This window comes from Neofelis nebulosa, chromosome 16, assembly GCF_028018385.1.
Source record: "Neofelis nebulosa isolate mNeoNeb1 chromosome 16, mNeoNeb1.pri, whole genome shotgun sequence".
Classification (NCBI taxonomy): domain Eukaryota; kingdom Metazoa; phylum Chordata; class Mammalia; order Carnivora; family Felidae; genus Neofelis; species Neofelis nebulosa.
Genome location: NC_080797.1, coordinates 19,274,254 through 19,294,447, shown reverse-complemented (window position 1 = coordinate 19,294,447; position 20,194 = coordinate 19,274,254). Strand labels below are relative to the sequence as shown.

General features: G+C 43.8%; 2 protein-coding genes across 2 annotated transcripts in view; one reads left to right on the top strand and one right to left on the bottom strand.

The window, feature by feature from the left end:
• ARMC7 (armadillo repeat containing 7) overlaps window positions 1-18,590 on the top strand; it is a 40,035-nt gene extending 21,445 nt beyond the window's left edge. Inside the window, exon 3 of the mRNA XM_058705704.1 lies at window positions 17,670-18,590. Within this exon, the coding sequence (XP_058561687.1) occupies window positions 17,670-17,689 (20 nt within the window). The 3' untranslated portion in view covers window positions 17,690-18,590. The remainder of the gene's footprint in view (window positions 1-17,669) is intronic.
• On the bottom strand, window positions 1,824-19,843 carry JPT1 (Jupiter microtubule associated homolog 1). Its single transcript, XM_058705707.1, has 5 exons — window positions 19,649-19,843; window positions 9,631-9,773; window positions 9,204-9,301; window positions 8,274-8,292; window positions 1,824-2,870 (listed from the first exon to the last, which is right to left on the bottom strand). The coding sequence occupies exons 1-5, from the start codon at window positions 19,702-19,704 to the stop codon at window positions 2,722-2,724; spliced, it is 465 nt and encodes a 154-aa protein (XP_058561690.1). The 5' UTR covers window positions 19,705-19,843; the 3' UTR covers window positions 1,824-2,721.
• Window positions 19,844-20,194: the final 351 nt, after the last annotated feature.

Sequence of the window (20,194 nt, the reverse complement as noted above, 5' to 3'; positions counted from 1 at the left end):
GATGGGTGAATCCTGTGGGGCTGGCTCCGCCCTTAGAGTCGCGACCGCGAGTCCCGGGGCCACCGGTACAACTCTGCCCTCCCTGCTTGTGGGACAGGGCACAGGATCACGCCGGATCCCGGGCCAGAACTCCCTGAGGCCCGAATCATGGGGGCTCCCAGTAACTTTGAAGTGAATGACTGCTGAAGACCCCTGACTCGTGTGAGTAGAGCTCCTAAGAGATGAACTCCTAAACCAGAGTTGGGAGCATCCGCTTTATGCATCCAGTCGCACCCGGAGGACACGATTTCCAACAAGCTCAGGTAATCGGGGAAGGTCCTTTCTGTGGAAGGGACACTGGTGTTCTAGCATTGGCAGTTACAGCCCCCTCTAGAAAATGCCTAACATGGCTAAGTTTTGTTGACGCTCCTTTGTAGATTTTTCTCAACTTCCTGACTACGTCCAAATACGTTTTCCTACAAACCATAAACTCAGATTTGATTAAGTGACCCATCTTCCTCTAGTTCCCCATCTGAGCACCCAATAATACTTCCAAACCAATGTTGAAACACATTACAAAGGGGAGACTAGCCTCTCCTTCTAAAGTGATCTGATTAAAAAACTCTCAAGAAGAGGTACAATCGCCCTAGGCAATAGTGAGTCCTCCAATGTTCCCCCTCCTTCCCATTCAAGTCACACAAACTGGGTTTATACCCAGGCCAAAGTGTCAACGAAATACTGATTGTTCTGCCATCATCATAAAATCATTCAACTCCACTTCGTAAACCCTAAGCTTTCTAAGTAGAAAATTTAACACCCTTAGCAAACATGTTACATAGAATTTCATAAAATCTGTTCTGATAGTATCTGAATGATTGGCAGAGCTGTCCCTCCCTCACAACACTTGAATTTTGATTAGGCACTTATCTTCAAAAAATAAAAAAAGCCAAGGTACAAGTGTGACACAAATCAGGGACATCTCTTTTCCAGGATCCCCACCATTAGAGAAGGGTACAGACAGGTTCCCTACCTCCAAAGAGGTTCCAATAGAAACCATAACTCAGGCTAGTATTTGCAGAGCTAACCTGTTTTCATCAAATCAGACGGATCCTCTATCAAAGCTGTTGATTCTCCATTTTGCAAATGCTTTCTTTGCACCTTAAGGGAGAAAAGCTTTACACCCCCTGAATCTATTCTTCCCAAAGAAATGTCCCAATAGTTCAAATGAAGCCAGTGGTTATGCTCATCGTCTCAATGGTCTTACTTTTTAAGATAGGAAACTGGATCCAAGATGACAAGCCTAAAGAACACAGTTGAGTAGTAGTGCAGCTAGACCTAAAAGCCAAGTCTTAATGCCCAATTTGGACATTTAATATAAATATAGCATGTTGATCTGGAACCTTCTGCCTGAACGCAAAGAGCTTTCCTCTCTTCTGTCTGCTCAGATCCTCCTCCCCTTCCTTTGGAGTGCTCTTCTGTAGCCACCCACCATTGAGAAGCACCTTGATGGAGGAGAGGACTTAAAAACTTACATGTTACTGCCCAGCACAGAGAGTGGGTAGAAGAGTCTAAAATATACTACCTAATAAATATTTTATCATTTATCTGTATCCCTGTATTAGCACAGGTATCAGTTAACTATCTTTTTGGCATTTTGAACTCCTGCTATGACTGTAAACCTGTTCTCTTTTGAGAGAAGCCCACTTACTTCTCTGGGCCTTCCAATAGTCTTTTAACTTTAGTGACTCATTGGTTCTTGGGCAACAGGATTTATAGTAAAGAAAAAAGCAACTGAACAGGTAGAACAGTGAAACGATCTCAAAAAGATGACACAGGACACGATGTTCCAAATTTGCACATTGTTTACTTTGAGCAACAGTCCAGGATTGTGAAGTACAACACACATGTTAAGGATGAGACTTCAGTTCATGGTCAAGCACCAGCATCATGCACACGGCTTCAAGTTATCTAAGAAGAGCACTGCCCCCTTGGGGTCTGTTCATGACGAAGACCCACTTCTGTGTGGCCACCGCCCTCGCTTGCTTTACCACTTGGAAATTTGTCAGTTTGAGTGCACATCGAAGCCTTCCTCTGCAAGACAGCAGCAGGCTCAGCTCATCAGCTAGTTGAGTTAGTATCTGGCTTATTTCTTAAGGTTCAAAAATTAAAAAGGCAGTTTTTGTTTTTGTTTTTGCTTTGCAGGCAGCAAGGCATGAGGCACAGACCTCTACTGTTCCATATGGCACAGGAAGATGCTTTTAGCAAAGGGCAAGGACAAGGTAGGGCTACAATGAGTAGGTTTGGCATAAAGACAACCCTGTGTTTGGGGGCCTGAAGGAACATGCCTGTGGACTGTTTACTGGTCTGCCCAATCAAGGCTTGGTAAACCCAAGTAAAGCTGACAAGAAAAGGGTTTTAAAAACCTCAGTACAAAAGATCCTCTAACACATTTGGAACCAGATTATTCTTAAAAACACCATACTAAGTGTCACAAAACTTTCCCTCCAATCTACTACTAGAAAACACTCATGCCATGGCCTACAGACCCGGAGGAATCAGGACAGATAAAGAGAAACCTGTTCTTAAAAAAAAAAAAAAAAAAAAAAAAAAAGACAGCAGTACATAAAGTGCTTCTTTTTTAATGAAACAAATCCAAAAGATGTACAGTCAGGCTCAAGTTGTGCAGTTCACAAGCATGGAGAAAACAAACAAATAAAACGACAGAGTTCAAGAGAGTCAGAGCTAACCCAGGACGAGGCTGGACTTGCCGCCAGGGGGATTTCTTCGGGACGGCGCTGGGGCCGGGGCCACCGGGCTGGGCACGGGGGCAGCGGGCACGGGCTTCTCCTCGCTCTGCCCCAGGCTGGGCTGCAAATCTGTGTCCACGTTTTCTAGAAAAACAGAAGGAGGTTCAGGCTTACTAAGCAACTATTTCTAGGAAAGATGGAGAGTCTTAAGATTTTTTTTTTTTTTTTTGGAGGATGGTTTAAATCATACCTAGAGATATATAAGACAAGAATCATTCACCCATGTTCCCACAACCCAAAACTAACCACTTAGTGTTTTCCCTTATTTGTCCCCAGGCCTTTTTCTGTGTGTGCTCATTTCTAAATTGTACAAATATATGAAGATGTAGTATTTTAAATTAGAAGTCCACCTCCGTGTGGGTCTCTTCTTCTGACTCGGAATTGTGTCCATTCTAGCCCCTCTGTTATACTTACTTATAAGTGTACTTTATTCCCAACAGATAATATATACTTCTGGGTTTTGTTGTTGTACTGATACCAACTTCCTTTTTTTATACTCAGAAATTTACCCATATTTATACACATGGTCATAATTTACCCTATGTAACTCCTTTATAGTATTTTATCACATGATTCAATATATTTGATATAATACAGTACTGCATTAGCTGTACTAGTCATGAAAACTGGAACCGACCCAACCATTCCAAACAAAGTTGGAATGTATATAGACTGGCAAAGGTGCCCACGGGGAAACAAGGGCGACCATCTTCAATCTGAACAGACACTATGCATCGCCCTCCCTAGAGGGGGCTGCGCCACGTTCCACCCCCAACCCGTGTCAGACTATGCTGTCCGTACACCTTTGCACATCCATCATTTGATAACCACCTCACTTTAAAATTTGCCAAAATGATGGGTGAAATATTATTTCGTTCCTGTTTCATGTTACATTTCCATGATTACTAGGTGAGCCTGATTTCTTTTTCTAACCACAAAGATAACCCATAGTACCAACATCATTTATTAGAGTGTACCTTTCCCCTACTGATTAGTAGTATCTCCATTAATTAGATCACTCCCATATATATTAACCAGGTACTTTCCATGATAAAGGCTTCAGAATTAGTGTACTATTACCCAGCATCCTAGAGACTGCTTGATGATTCACTAATCTGTGAAATTCCCAACAAATATATATTCTTAATGAGGCATTTTCCAAAATATGGAAGTCTTTGTTCAAAGTCCAAAGTGACAGTAAAATGCCAGGTCTCAATTCAGTTGCATAATCTCACACCTGCTTTAGAATAAAATCTCTTAGGGCATCTGGGTGGCTCAGTCGGTCGAGCATCTGATTTTGGTGTAGGTCATGATCTCACCGTTCCCAAGTTCAAGCCCCACATTGCGCTCTGTGCTGACAGCTCAGAGCCTGGAGCCTGTTTCAGATTCTGTGTCTCCCTCTCTCTCTGCCCCTCCCCCAACTTGTGCTCTGTAGCTCTCAAAAATAAATAAACATTTAAAAAAATTTTTAGAATAAAATTTCTTGGGGTGCCTGGGTGGCTCAGTTGGTTAAGTGCCCAACTCTTGATCTCTGCTCAGGTCATGATCTCACAGTTCATGAGATCGAGCCCCGAGATGGGCTCTGTCTGCCCTGACAGCGTGAAGCCTGCTTGGGATTCTCTCTCTCTGTCCCTCCCCTGCTTGGATGTATGTATGCATGTACTCTCTTTCTCAAAATAAATGCTAAAAAAAAAAAAAAATAGAATAAAATCTCTTCTCCTCAATCTCTCTCTCTCACACACACACAAAGGCAACTTCAGTGTAAGAAACCAAACACTAATTCATAAAACTTGGGAGAAAACTACCTTAAGGTTTAAAGACATTTATTCCCTCCTCCCCTAGATTAAGGTGTTCCAAAGCCCTGGAAGCAGTGAAACAAATACTGGTTATGATCTATACCATGTAAGAAATTCATATGGCCCTCATATTTGACACCGATGAAAAGTTCTAATTTTGAAAAAATGTACTTTAAGTTCCCCAAAGACTAACCATTAAAAGCTCATGTTCCTAAAAGCACCTGTACCAAGTTTTAGCGAACTGATACCGAGAAGTCCAAGGGGGAAGAAGTCTTCAATGAGAAACTCAACAAAATCTCAGAAATATGCTACTGCTGCTTTTGACATTTCCTTTTAAGAATTTTTATAACATTCTATAGAAGTAACAACACATATGATGTTCTATAGTATTGAACTACAAGTAAAAATCAGTATGGAGCTTTCCAGAATGACAGCCCTCATGATAATTAACTTAAAGCTTGGTGAGAAAGGGTCACGCCTTAATTTCCTGTTGCTACATTCTTGTTTGCACGGGAAGCAGGATTAAATGCATCAACACTGAGAACCCAAGTCTTCTGATAAGTGTCCTGTGAATAACCTAGGAGAATATGTCCCATTTACCACAAATACAAACAAAACCCCAAAACCCATGATTTGAAACAATCCAAGATGGACAAATACGGGGCACGAGTTCCACTTGAGCCAGCCAGCCTATCAGTTCAAGCAATTTCATTGCTGCTACTAGGACTTGGCCTCACCGCTGCACAGGCTCTCACAGGTATCCATTGTCTGCCTGGATCAAGCAGTTAGGAGTACTTCTAAAGGACAAAACATTACCTTGCAGCTCTACCGTGATCATTTATTTCCTACTGACTTTTGGATAAATCAAGCTCACACCTACCATTCTTATATTTGTCTTTCATTATTTTTTTTTAAGTTTTTTTTGTTGTTTTTGTTTTGATTTTGAGAGAGAGCACGTGCATGATCAGGAGAGGGGAAGAGAGAGTGGGGGAGAGGGAGAGAATCCCAACCAGGCTCCATACTCGCAGTGCAGAGCCTGACGCGGGGCTTGATTTGACAAACCATGAGATCATGACTGGAGCCAACATCAAGAGTCTGATGCTTAACAGACTGAGCCATCCAGGTATCCCCCGTCTTTCATTATTAAAGGAACTGTTTTGTCTTTCACTAGATAACATGCCAAAAAAGAAAAAAAGCACATATGGAGGATACACAACAGTAGGCCTTAATTTAAATGCTCCTTTGTCAGGGCACCTGGGTGGCTCAGTCGGTTAAGCATCCAACTTTGGCTCAGGTCATGATCTCGCGGTTTTTGAGTTCAAGCCCCGCATTGGGCTCTGTGCTGACAGCTCAGAGCCTGGAGCCTGCTTCAGATTCTGTATCCCCTTCTCTCTCTGCCCCTCCCCCACTCATGCTCTGTCTCTTTCAAAAATAAACATTAAAAAAATTTTTTTAATAAAAAAAAAATAAATGCTCAAATTTGTCAGGGCACCTGGGTGGCTCAGTTGGTTAAGCTTTGGACTTCAGCTCAGATCATGAGTTCATGGTTTGTGAGTTCATGCCCTGCGTTGGGCTCTGCACTGACAGCTCAGAGCCTGCCTGGGATTCTTTCTCCCTCTCTCTCTGCCCCACACCCCCCACACCAATAAATAAACATTTTTAATAAATAAATGTTCCTTTGTCTAGTCAGAAATGCTCCAGCCAAAAAGAACAGAGGCTAGTCTGTTACTACGTCCCCTTAGTCTGTAATGAAGTAATAAGTACAGGAACTGAGAGGCTTTAGAAACTTATACAGGATTGACTGAGAAAGCTTTTGCTTGTTGAATCTAATGACTGAAAAACGGGACTTTAAACAAACACTTCACCATAATACACATCTAATATACTCCTGACTTGTCTGTCTTCTTTGGCAAATCAACAAGGCACTGAACAGATACCTACGTCAGGATAAATGATAAAGTGGTTCATTACGAGGGTGAAAGAATCAGAACAGCAAGAGATGCAGCAGACTAACTTGCCTAAAGGCAGGAAAGACTTGTACCTAAATTCTGCGGACCTACTCCCTCTGCTGCAGATTTCCCACTGCTCCCTTTAGCCATCCCTAGGTTTAATTCTCTAAGAGAGAACGGCAATCTTCCTTATATCCAAACCAAATCTATCTTAAACCAAGCAGAATAGCTTGGCTTCGAAGTAAATTTGGCAACAGAATCAGGGTTGACCTCTACTCCCCCAGATGGATCTTGAATCATTGTGCCCCTTGTCATTTCATGACAATTTCATGAGTGTGCTACTCACCTGAAGAATCTGAAAAAAAAAACTGAGCTGGGAGAGAATTACTAGTAGCACGTCAAGTGACACATTTTTTTTTTATAACTCCATCAAGGCCCTCTCATCCTTCTCCAGGCTTCCCAAATTTGTAACTATATCCATTGCCCAAAAGTAGTGACTAAGGATTAGCTAATTCTTGCTAAGTAAGGTCTCCTAGTGGAAGTATTTCAGAATATGAAAAGCAGCAGAACTGAAAAGACTTCAAGATTTTTTTTTTTTTTTAACCTCCGGAAGAGTCTTTTCAGACAGAACACACTAGACGTGAACAATAACTAATACATCTTCAATCCAGTGAGAAAGTGATTTGTTCACGGAGGAAGAACCCAGGTAACGCTCACAAAGGCCCAATAGACTCTCTTCCCACCATGCCCATCAAGAAACGCTGTCTGTGGGGCACCTGGGTGGCTCAGTCGGTTAAGCATCAGACTTCGGCTCAGGTCATGATCTTGCAGTCTATGAGTTCGAGCCCCGTCCGCGTCGGGCTCTGTGCTGACAGCTCAGAGCCTGGAGCCTGCTTTGGATTCTGTGTCTCCCTCTCTCTCTGCCCCTGCCCCGTTGAGGCTCTGTCTCTCTCTGTCTCAAAAATAAATAAACGTCAAAAAAAAATTGTTTTTTTAAAGAAAGAAACGCTGTGTAAGAGGGCAGAAGAGGAGTCTGGTTCCTCAACACTTGTTTCACGGGAAGACTGCCTCACAAAATGTAATGGTCTTCCTTACGGACCAGAGGGCCTTCTGACTGCTGCATTTCACCGAGTCAACTTTCACCTGATTCCTGCTGCCCGACACATTTACGCCTTTCGTTACATGCAATAGTCATTCTCTGGCACTTGTTAAGGAAGTGCCAATAAATACTTCAAAGACTTAACATCATTAAAGAAATGATTATAGCTCATTTCCATATATAATTGGTAACATGGATGAAAATTTATATCTGCCTCCTAAATCATCAGCCACAAGATCACAGAGTTGCCGACGTCTTGCTGAATAAGCACCTCAGTGTAAAATCAAACAAAGTTTGTAAATTAAATGCTGTGTGCCAAGCTTGAAATGCCAGAGCCTTTTACTAAAAAGCTCTCATTAACAGGAACACCCACCAGCCCAACTACTGCACACATATCTGTGAAGGACTCTCCATTTTTCCTTTCTTGTGCATTCCCGGCCTTGCTCTCACTGCAGCGGACGCACGCGTGGCCATGTTTGCTAACTTCCCAGTTTTGTGTTTCTTTGCTCTCCACCCAGGGTATGCTGTGCTGGCCCTTGGGGCAAAGCCAGGTTTCACTCCCCAAGACACTATTTCAAGAAAAATTCCGCTCTATTCTAAAACCATTTACAGAACCAGAAATGTGTACTTCAGAAGGACTCACCATGAATGTCGCCTTCTCTCTGGAAAAGAAAAGAAAATTTTACTTCAGATTTTAATTTTGTAACAAATAAAGCAGTCACAGTTCTGAGAGGCTACTATTTGAAACCAAACGTGGAAGTTCATTTTGATGCAGTCAAGTTCAGGGTCAGGCCACAACACAATTACATTACAACCTTTATACTTACTTTGGGACAATGCTATACAAAACTGCTGCATGACAAATTGCCCCGGTGCCAGCAATACCCGACACACCAAAAAAACCTTAACATTTACACCGATGGCCTAATATCAATTAGCATTTCAGAGGATCTTTTATCAGAATGTGAAACTGGTAAGTTTATTTTTCCATGCTCCCTTTCCTTTTTCCTTATCTAGCTGTTGAGGGGCCTCTATAAATTCCAAAGTCCGTTAAGAGGGTTCCACACTGGGACGGCTGACACCACTGTGTGCTCAGAGGGCCCTACTTAGGAGGCCACCCTACCAGGCTTCCAGACACCTGCCTGGGGACATTGGGATCATGTTCCTCTGCAGACAACTGATGATAACACCCAGGTTGCAGTCTCCTCGAGTTCAGCTCAGAACAACTGGGCAACGTTCGTCAGGTCTTTGACCTCACACACACTACTATATACCACTTAGGTAGGAAGTGTGATCCAGAAGTTCCCAAAATCGATAGTGAAAAGAGAGAGACTGATCCAACTGGTAGAAAAGGGATGTGAACCAACCCAGATCATGTCACTTCAGTTTTCTGACTTTTCTCTTTATGGATCTTCCAGCACCAGTATGGCCTCAGGCCCTTCCCTAGTCACCTCTATGTAAGGCTCTAGTGACAGAACTGAAGCTCTTATTACAATAGGAAGGAAGTCAGTTTCCAAACCGGATTAACCTCAAAGCCTTTCTTTCCCCCCCAACCCTGGGTTGTCACACTGACCTTCAGATCTAAGAAGTCTCCAGAGTTTGCTTCAGAAGAGTTCCTTCTCTGGGGTCCAGATGACTCAGAATCCTCTCTGCCACCACTAGACTTGGCACCTGAATTAAAACATACTTTCTTAAGGACTATGACAGAAAGACTGAAAGCAAAACACTTCTTTTGTGAATGATGTTCATGTTAGTCTTGTATCAAAAAATGAGCAAACAGGTTAAGTGAGAGCTTAAAAATTCTACAGAGGAACCAAATAGCCCAATTTGACCTCAATCCCTATTCTGACCCCTCTCCCAGGCTTTCCTCCAGTGACAAGACTTAACTGTTGTTGATCTCATTATGGTCGGGCTAGATTTTGCTCCTCAGCACAAAACCAACTGTAGTTATTCGTGCTGGGTCTGTACCTTTGATCAGTGGTCACACATATAAGCAGTACCTGCTGACTTGGCCCATGAAGGGGGATTTTCCTCAGGTGTCCCAAAGATGCTAGAGGCCATTTTGTTCCTCCTCACGGGTTGTTCTGTTGGTTCATCAAAGCCTAATGAAAAATTGGATCCACCACCTGGAGGCCGCAAAACCCTTGGGAGTAATGGCAAAAAACATCCATTTCAGATCATGCCAAAACATTTCTCAGCATAAATGTTTTCAAACACCTTTCAAATTCATTTCCCTCACCCATTCATTCCTCCTACCCACCCACCCACCCCACCCCCTCCAAGAGAGAGCTGCTAATGGGAAAAGGGAACTGATTCTGTTGTGGTATAAAGTCAACACTGGATCACATCAGTCAGAATGCCTAGTAGCAGACAGACAAGAAGTAAGTGTTGACAAGGATGTGGAGAGAAAGGAACCCTTGTGCACTGCTGGTGGGAATGTAAACTGGTGCAGCCACTGTGGAAAACAGTATGGAGTTTCCTGAAAAAATTAATAATCGAAATCCCATATGATCCAGTAATGCTACTTTTGGATATTTACCCAAAGAAAACAAAAACACTAATTTGAAAAGATATATACACCCCTACATTTACTGCGGCCTTATTTACAATAGCCAAGATATGGAAGCAACCTACCTGTCAACTGATAGATGAATGGATAAAGAAAATGGATATTACTCAGCTCAGCCATAAAAAAGAATGAAACCCTGCCATTTCAGACAACATGGTCGGATGTACAGGGTATGATGCTAAATGAAATAAGACAGAAACAAATACTACATGATTTCACTTATATGTGGAACCTAAAAAACCAAATGAACAAACAAAAAAAACAGAAATGGGGCGCCTGGGTGGCTTAGTCGGTTAAGTGTTGACTTCAGCTCAGGTCATGATCTCACGGTTTGTGAGTGTGAGCCCTGAATCGGGCTCTGCGCTGACAGCACAGAGCCTGCTTTGGCTTCTCCGTCTCCCTCTCTCTCTGCCCCTCCCCCACGTGCACGCACTCCCTCTCATTCTCTCTCTCTCTCTCTCTCAAAAATAAACAAAACATTTAAAAAAACAAAACCAGAAACAATCACAAACACAGAGAACAAACTGGTGGATGCCAGAAGGGAGACAGGTAGGAAGGTGGGTGAACCAGGTAAAGGGGATTAAGAAATACAGATTTCCAGTTATAAAATAAATACATCATGGGGCTGAAAAGTACAGCATGGGGAATACAGTCAAGAATATAATAAATTTCGGGGCGCCTGGGTGGCGCAGTCGGTTAAGCGTCCGACTTCAGCCAGGTCACGATCTCGCGGTCCGTGAGTTCGAGCCCCGCGTCGGGCTCTGGGCTGATGGCTCGGAGCCTGGAGCCTGTTTCCGATTCTGTGTCTCCCTCTCTCTCTGCCCCTCCCCCGTTCATGCTCTGTCTCTGTCTGTCCCAAAAATAAATAAAAAACATTAAAAAAAAAAAAAAAATTTAAAAAAAAAAAAAAAAAAAAAAAAAAAAAAAAAAAGAATATAATAAATTTGTATGAGGACTGCATTTATTGTGGTTAGCATTTCATAAATGTATAGAATTGTCGAATCACTATGTTGTACACCTGAGACTAATATATTATTCTCAATTAAAAAACTGAAAGTTTTTAAAAATTCAACACTGGATGTTAAGATACAAAATGCTGTTTTATAATATTTGTAGTAAGGACTTCCGACATGAAGACAGCTGAAAAAGCCTGAAAGTTATCACAAACAACAGCCTGGCTGACGTCCCCTTTTAGATAATGGCAAAAGACCTAACAGACCTTGCCTAATAGGATCAGCTGGATGTATTTGCAAAAAAGTTTAGAAGCATATCTTGTTATTTATTCAGAAAGCATTTCCATTTTTATTTTCAACAAAATTAAAAATGGAAGATTATACATATAAAAGTTAAGTTGACCAATTTAGAAGCCCATGGAGAGCAATACTAGTCTCTTCCTATCTAGGCATCGCCAGCGAGCCCCATTTATACACTTGCACCACAGTATTCTCACTAGTAAACATGAACAATTAGCCACAAGGAGGAAGTCCGTATGAGAAACTGGTGTTACGATTCACAGAATGTTTGATAACCAGGCACCTTTGGACTCTATAGCTTTCAGTTCAGCAAGGAAACCCAGCACTTGTCCATTTCCAAAGCTTCCTGCTTGGCTTGACCAATGTGTCCCATCCCTGGAAGAACTCAATTTAACTTGTCCTGTCACTGCTCAAAACATAGAAAATGGAGATGGTTTTATGGAAGGAAAAATTTTCTAACTAAGGATTCAATTCTATTACTGGAGACAGGAGTAGTCTGGTTTTCTATTTCTTCTTAAGTCAGTTTGAAAAATATTTTTCTAGGAGGATGTCCATTTTATTCAAGTTTCCAAATAAAGAACAGTTGTCATTTGCAAACACAGCTCCTTATATTAGAAAAGAAAAGGAAACATATAGGAAGAGGAGGGGGGGGGAAGAAAAGAGGGAAACAAACCACAAGAGACTCTTAGTGATAGAGAACTATGGGTTGACGGAGGTGGGTGGGACGATGGGCTACATGGATGCTGGGTACTAAGGGGGACACTTGTGATGAGCACTGGGTGTTGTATGTAAGTGTTGAATCAATGACTTCTGAAACCAATACCACACTGCATGTCAACTAAAATTTAAACTTTTTAAAACAGTGAAAAAGATAAAAATAAATTTTAAAAATAAGAAAAGGAAAAATTAAACACTTACAGCATAAATGCCTTCCTAAGTGCCCCTTCTAAAGGCATCCCAAGTTTTGTTTTTTTAACTATTGTTCCACTCTAAATATTTTCTCCTTCCCATTATTTTCTTCTTTGACCCATACATCATTTAGAAGTACATGTATCAGTTTCCAAACACAGGGGTCTTTCTGGTTTATTAATTTCTAGTTTTTAACTACAACACAGACAACAGTCTGTATGATACGAATCCTTTGAAATGTGATGAGATGTGATTTATGGCCTAATATGTACTCAATTCTATAAATCTATATATTCTTAAAAAGAATGTGTATTTGTTAATGTTCTATATGTCTACTAGGATCAAGCTTGCTAATGAGTTGCTCAAATCTGATTTTTAAGTATGTTAAAAAAAATTTTTTTTAATGTATTTTTGAGAGAAAGACAGCACGAGTGGGGAGGAGCAGAGAGAGGGAGACACAGAATCACAAACAGGCTCCAGGCTCTGAGCTGTGAGCAGAGCCCGACGCGGGGCTCGAACTCACAGACCTTAAGATCAAGACCTGAGCTGAAGTCAGACACTTAACTGACTGAGGCACCCAGGCTCCCCTAAGTATGTTTTATCACTTAATGAGTGAATCCATTAACAATTCCTACCACAATGAAGAGTTTGCCAGTTTCTCCTCAGAATTCTGTCAAGATAAAGAGTTCTCTCTCAGAATGACTGCCACTGGAGTAAATGTTAGATCAGTGGGAAAAACTGCATTGGGCTGACTAATCATTTTGATAAAACAAAACATATCCCTCACTCATTTTATTTACCAAAGTAAGTTCCAGCTAGGCAAAATTATTTATTCAATTTATGTATTTTTTTTTTAAAGTTTATTTATTTATTTTGAGAGAGAAGAGGGTAGGGGAGAGGAGGGGCAGAGAGAAAGGGAGAGAGAGAATCCCAAGTGGGCTCCGTGTGGTCATCACAGAGCCCCCACATGGGGCTTGAACCCACGAACCATGAGATTTCACCTGAGCTGAAATCAAGAGTCGGATGTCTAACTGACTGAGCCACCCAAGCACCCTCTTTTACTTATTTTTTGAGAGCATTTCATATACTAGTGATGTTATCCTTTGTTGATTATGTGTATTTTTGCCAAGTTTAATTCGTCCATCTTTTCAGTTTCTGGCTTTCATCTTGTACTTAGAAATAAAGCCCTTTTCTTCAAGACTAGGACCACATTTGTACAAACTTTTGTTTGTACAAAAATTTTTTTTAATATTTATTTTTGGCAGAGAGAGAGCATGAGAGCGAGCACGCACACTCACCAGTGGGAGAAGGGCAGAAGAGAGGGAGACAGAGGATCCCAAGCAGGATCTGCGCTGACAGCAGAGAGCCTGATTCGGGTTCCCATTCGCGAACCGTGAGATCATGACCTGAGCTGAAGTCAAGATGCTTAACAGACTGAGCCACCCAGGTGTCCCTGTACAAACTTTCTAAAGGACATTTTGATAATATGTGTCAACTGTTTGCTTTTTATATGAACCAGCATTTCTACTTCCAGAAATTGCCCTAATTAGATAACCAGATATATATACAAGGATTTATATCCTTGTATATAAATCCTTTAAAAATGTTCATCTACAAATAAATTTGGGAATACCCTAACTGTCCATTAGCAAAGGCTTAATTATCAAAGCATGTCCACACAACAGAAAGCTGTATACATTAGGGTGAGAGTTACCTTCATTAGTGGATATGAAAAGTTACCCAAAACACAGTGAATGAAAAACGCTGGAAGACAAACATAAGCCCAATGACGTGTTACATAAAATGACGTGTACAGAGATAAATTTATCTGGTTGTGTGATCTTAGATAAACTGCTTGACTTTTGTTTTGCTTTTCTCTTCTAATGTTCTTTTGTTTCTGTTTTTGTTTTTTAAATTTTTTTTTTTTTTTAACGTTTATTTATTTTTGAGACAGAGAGAGAGAGACAGAGCATGAACGGGGGAGGAGCAGAGAGAGAGGGAGACATAGAATCGGAAGCAGGCTCCAGGCTCTGGGCCATCAGCCCAGAGCCCGACGCGGGGCTCGAACTCACGGACCGCGAGATCGTGACCTGGCTGAAGTCGGACGCTTAACCGACTGCGCCACCCAGGCGCCCCAAGTTTCTGTTTTTGTTTTAAAAGAGACAGCAGTTTTTTAGAGGAAAGGGGCAGAGAAAGAGGGAAAAAGAGAATCTTAAGCAGACTCCATGCTCAGCATGGAGCCTAACATGGACTTAATCCCATAACCCTAAGATCATGACCTGAGGTGAAATTAAGAGTCAGATGCTCAACCAACTGAGCCACCCAGTGGCCCCTGCTTTTATCTTCTACAAAAAGAGGTTAGTAGTAATTGCCTCATAAGACTATTCTAAGAATATCCAATATACTGTGCTTAGAAGGCAGCAGTCGTAGCTATTAGCATCACAACTAGACATAAAGGCCTGAGAAGTACCCACACCACAATGGCATCCAGGGTTTGTGCTCTCAGATAGGATTTCAGGTGAATTTCAATGTCCTTTTTTATACTTCATATTTTTCTGTATTGCCACTAATCTAAAATTCTTTCAAAGACTCCTTCTGGGTTCCAGAATTCCCTGACAATCTTTCTTTCTTTTTTTTAACTTTATTTTTTTAACATTTATTCATTTTTTTAAGCGAGAATGAGAGAGAGAGAGAGAGCGAGCGAGCGAGCGAGCGCGAGCATACAAGCTGGGGAGGGGCAGAGTGAGAGAGAAAGAGAGAGAGACAGAATCCGAAGCAGGCTCCAGGCTCTGAGCTGTCAGCACAGTGCCTGATGTGGGGCTCGAACCCACCAACCGTGAGATTGTGACCTGAGCGGAAGTCCAAGCTCCCCTCCCTGACAATCTTTCTTTTGACAGTACTAATTTTCCTACTGGCCACTGCATGTGATCATTTGTGGACATCCGTGTCCCCTTGGATCTTTCAGCAGAAATCGTGGCTCCTCTGCTGACACCCTGGCCTGGACTCCCTAACACTGCCTCTTCTTCCCGTGTGGCCGCTACCCACAAGCCAGCAGAGATAGATGCAAGGTAACGTGACAAACTATCAACATGGCCTCTCAACCGTATCTAGTTCTTACCATCTTCTTCACCAATCCAGTCATTTTCTCAAGGTTCCCCAGAACAGTTCTGGTTTATCTCCACTTTGGGGTATTTACTCCCATCTTTACTCCTGCCTAGAGCACTCTCCACCCTTTCCTCAAGCATCCCTCAAAACCGGGCCCATCTCTTAAACCTCAACCTCCTCCATAAAGCAGACTAGTAGAGCTCTCCATAGGCTCGAAGAATACCAGGTAGAACACGGAGGAAAGGATGGCTTCTGGTGTGAAGTGCCCAAGAGTAAATATTTTTGGCCTGTGGATCATGCAGTATTTTGTAACTATTGGGGTCTGTCATGTGGCACAGAGGCAGCCACAGACAACATGCAAACAAACGAGTGCAGCTATTTTCCAATAAAACTTTATTTACAGACACTGCAATCTGACTTTCCTATAATTTCCACAAGTCATGAAATGAATCTTTTTTTTGCAACCATTTATAAATGTAAAAATCAGGTACCCACTGCATTTAGCCCTTGAGTGATTGTTTGTTGGGCTCTGTTCTGTCTAGTTCAACAGCCTCATTTTAAAGAGCGCAAAGTCTGGGGCGCCTGGGTGGCTCAGTCGGTTGAGTGTCTGACTCCGACTCAGGTCATGATCTCATGATTGGTGGGTTCGAGCCCCACATCGGGCTGTGTGCTGACAGCTCAGAGCCTGGAGCCTGTTTCAGATTCTGTGTCTCCCTCTCTTTCTGTCCCTCCCCCACTCTCACTTTGTCTCACTCTGTCTCTCAAAAATAAATAAATGTAGGGGCGCCTGGGTGGCGCAGTCGGTTAAGCGTCCGACTTCAGCCAGGTCACGATCTCGCGGTCCGTGAGTTCGAGCCCCGCGTCAGGCTCTGGGCTGATGGCTCGGAGCCTGGAGCCTGTTTCCGATTCTGTGTCTCCCTCTCTCTCTGCCCCTCCCCGTTCATGCTCTGTCTCTCTCTGTCCCAAAAATAAATAAAATATGTTGAAAAAAAAAAAATAAATAAATAAATAAATAAATAAATGTAAAAAAAAAAAAAAAAAAATTTAAAGAGCACAAAGTCAAGCCTCGAGAGCCTCTGAAGAAATTGTCCAACATTAGTTAACTGACAGTGACGAGGACCAGAACCCAAATCCTCAGTCTCTGGCCAGCACAGAAGTGCTCAACGTGCTAAAATACAGGAGGCACAGAAGGCCATTTTCTCTTTCATTTTCCTACACACCTATGTACTGGTGCTTTGATTAGTTTCCATGTTTTCCAATCTTAGAGTGTCTTCTATTTCTTCTGTAGGTCCTCTAGCGTCCTCCCCTGGATCATAGATTTGTGTGTGTCCACAGTATAATTCAATACAGAAATTGCACTAAATAAAAATGTCATTATTTTCCCCCTCGGGCGGGGAGGTGGTGGGGGAGGGGAGGTTGGGGAGACCCATTGTGTTTTTGGTAACATGTAAAATATTTATAACTCTACTTTCTTTTTCAAGTTTTAGATATTAAATATCCACTTGGATTAATTTCATTACATGAATTAAGATAAGTGTATTCAGGCATACATTATATAAAGTTGATAATTTTAGGTTTGCTTAATTAAATGGTTTAAATCATAATTAAAGGTGTATTATAAATTCTTAATAGGCTTTCTCTCATGTTAAAGTTTGAAGCAACCAGGTTTTTTATCCCTTGTTTGTACCCAAATCAACAGAGTCAATAAAATCAAAATTCACTTGCTCCCTTGAGATTAGAATGATTTTTTTTTTCCTTTATCATCGTAATTAAACCCTCATGAATTAGCCAGATGAAAATCTCCAGAACCCTAATGGTCTGGGAAGTATTTTTTGGCCTTAAAAAAAGAAAAAAAGACACTAGTGCCCAAACACCGGCTTAAAAAGAAAGTCAAAGCTCTGCGCACCCAACTTTTTAAAGGTCTGTGTTCCTCTTGCAAGAGCAGGTAATACCTACTCCCTACTCCGATGACGTCAGTGTTGTAAAGCCCGTTTGTAACAGTGAGACATCCCCAAACAAAGGATTTGGATCATAAGACAGAAATTATTCCAATTTTATTTTTTAAGTTTCTCCTATTCTTTCTGAACCACACAGGGTAACTAAACCAGGATTACCTACTTGAGACTCACCAAAAATGGACCCATGTACCATGGATAACAATTAAAAAAAAACAAAAATCACTTTTTCTTTCTTCTTTCTCTAGATGCCAGAGTTCCCATGTGATCTTTGCAGATCATCCCGTCCCAGACTAAATTTACAATGTGCTTATGGAGCCAGAAGAATGTTACTGCAGAAACAACTGAAGGAAAATTAGGTGAGATTACAGAGGAAGTAAAGGTAGGAAGTAAATAAAAGGACAAAGCTCCAGTCCTAGGATCACGATACTGGAGGGAAATTGATGACAAAAGGTGAATGAAAGCATTTATTCTGCAGAACCCAAAACCATTTGGTCTCACATTTCGAATATCCATGTCAAAAAACTAGCATGAGGATTCCTTTGACCTGGTTACTGAAATTTTTTATGAAGCACTAAACTACACTCAACCCCAAAAGATGAAACCTGATTTTTTTTACATAATGTATAAATTTTCACGTTCCAGTCACTACAGTTTCACCAGCAGAAAGTTGACCGCATGGCACAAAAAGAAAGGTTCGGCGTGTTCCAGTGTCCTCGGCAAAAAAAATGATCTCATTGCAAGAATGACAACAGAAGAGGGAGTGACCAGTATTTTTGTAGGTCTATCCTCCTCAAGGTCCCCAACCTTCCAGGACCCACTAATTTATTTTAAATCTTTCCCACTTTCCTACATTGTATAAGGGAAAGGAATGAGTTGAAAAGGGGTGTCATTTCCAACCTGCCGCCTAAGCCTCGCTGCTGAGGCCAGCTTTTTGTCCCCAAGTTCTCCAACCCCTGTGAGGCACTGCTGTTTCACGGCTGTCTTCTTAGCCCCACAAAATGGCTCCCTTTGTGCCACTTGCCCAGGACCCCCAGGCTGGCCGCACACGACTGCAGGTCGTGATCAATGAAGAATAGATGCCTAGAAAAAGTGGAACCTAAGCTTCCTACAAGCCCTGAGCAGGATCCCAGAGATGCCTGTATCCCGTCTTAAAAGAGAACAGTGTGCAATTAGCCGAGACAATGTGGACACCTTCCGCCGGTTCCAAACCCTTCCACCAAGTCAGGCAAGGGCTTGGAAAAGGATCCCAGTGCAAACACCCAGTGCCCTCATCCCCTAATGCAGTAGCGACTGTGGCCAGAAAGGCCCCGGCATCCCAGGTGCAGATAGTACGGAAGAGACAATGGATGTCTCCGGCCCCGCCCAAGAACAGGAAACCTCCTCCTGCTAGGGAACCCGGGCCAGGGAAGAACTCGTTTGACAAACGTCAAAAGGGGGAGGGAAAGAGGTGGGATGCAAAGGCCGAGGTCCGAAGGTTTGAGCGCAGAAAACCCACTCGGACAGGCTCGCCCCCCTTTCGCGTTCGGAGGTGGGCGCGGGAGGGGAAGGAGCAGGGGTCTTTCCTTTGTTAGCAGAGGAGAAGCACTTCGCAGAGGGCTGACGGTTGGGTCCCGGACGGGCGTGGGGGTCGCGATGACCAGCCCCGCCCGACCACAAATGCCACCTGCCGGGCGGGCCCCAGTGGATAAGCGCCCGCAAGACTCAATCGCTGCGGCCGAAGGGGGTGGCCACCGGGGGGGAGGGGGGGGGGGACCGCCACCTGCCCGGGGCCAGAGGCAAGAGCGCGTGGCCAGAGGTGGGACAATGGGGCCTGACCGGGACGCCCCGGGGGCTGCCCCGGCACGTGGGGGCCAAGACCACCGCCCTGGGGCCGGTCAGCCGCACCGCAAAGGGAAGGAAACGAACCCTGTCCGCTTGGCCTGACTACCGAAAGCCCGCAGCACTGCGAGGACCAGCGGCCCCGGCCCTCCCCGACCGACCCCTCGCTCCGGGGGAGGAATGAATGGGAGAGAAGCGGGAGTCGGGCGGGGCCGGCGCGACGGGCTCGCCCGACGGCACAAAGACGGAGCAGACCGCCGAGCCCCGCCGCCCGGCCGGGCACGAGCGCGACAGCCAGGGCACGTCACCGCCAACGACCCGCCGCCCTGCACCCGTGGCCCCGCCGGACGGCGGCCTTCCCTGCCCTCGAGCCCCGCGCCGAGCGGGGGCGTCCCCGCAGCCTCACCGGGAGCTATTCCTGCTGTTGGGGTCGACTCCCTTGAAGGTGGTGGTGGTGGTCATGGTGCCGAGGAGCGAGGTAGGCTGGCGTGGGAGCAGAGTGCTGAGGGTCGGGTCCGAGGGGCGCAGAGCAGCTCCGCACCGCAACGCCAGCAACCGCTGCAGGAGCCTCCGCCACCGCCTGCCTCACGGGCCGCAGCTTTTATAAGGCTCAAAAGAACCCGCCCCCACCGTGCCTGTATTGGCCAATTCAAATAGCTCTTTTCGTTCCTATTGGTTCCCTTAAGTGCCAAGCATCGGGCGGCACCCCGACGGGCTGCGGTGGCCCTGCTCGGCCTAAACCCGCCCCCTTCCTGGTCAGGGTGGGTCTATGGAAGTTCCCCCTCCGCCACCCCCAAATCTTGGTGATGATTGGACAAAGGACAAACCTGCCCAGCGTTGGGCACAAGTTGTGCTCACTGTCACTTAAAAAAGTTACCTTACTGAGGGAAAAGCTCGGTCAGCCCCCACCAAGCCCAGGGCAGATTTGTCTTGACCATTTCACTTACTTGCC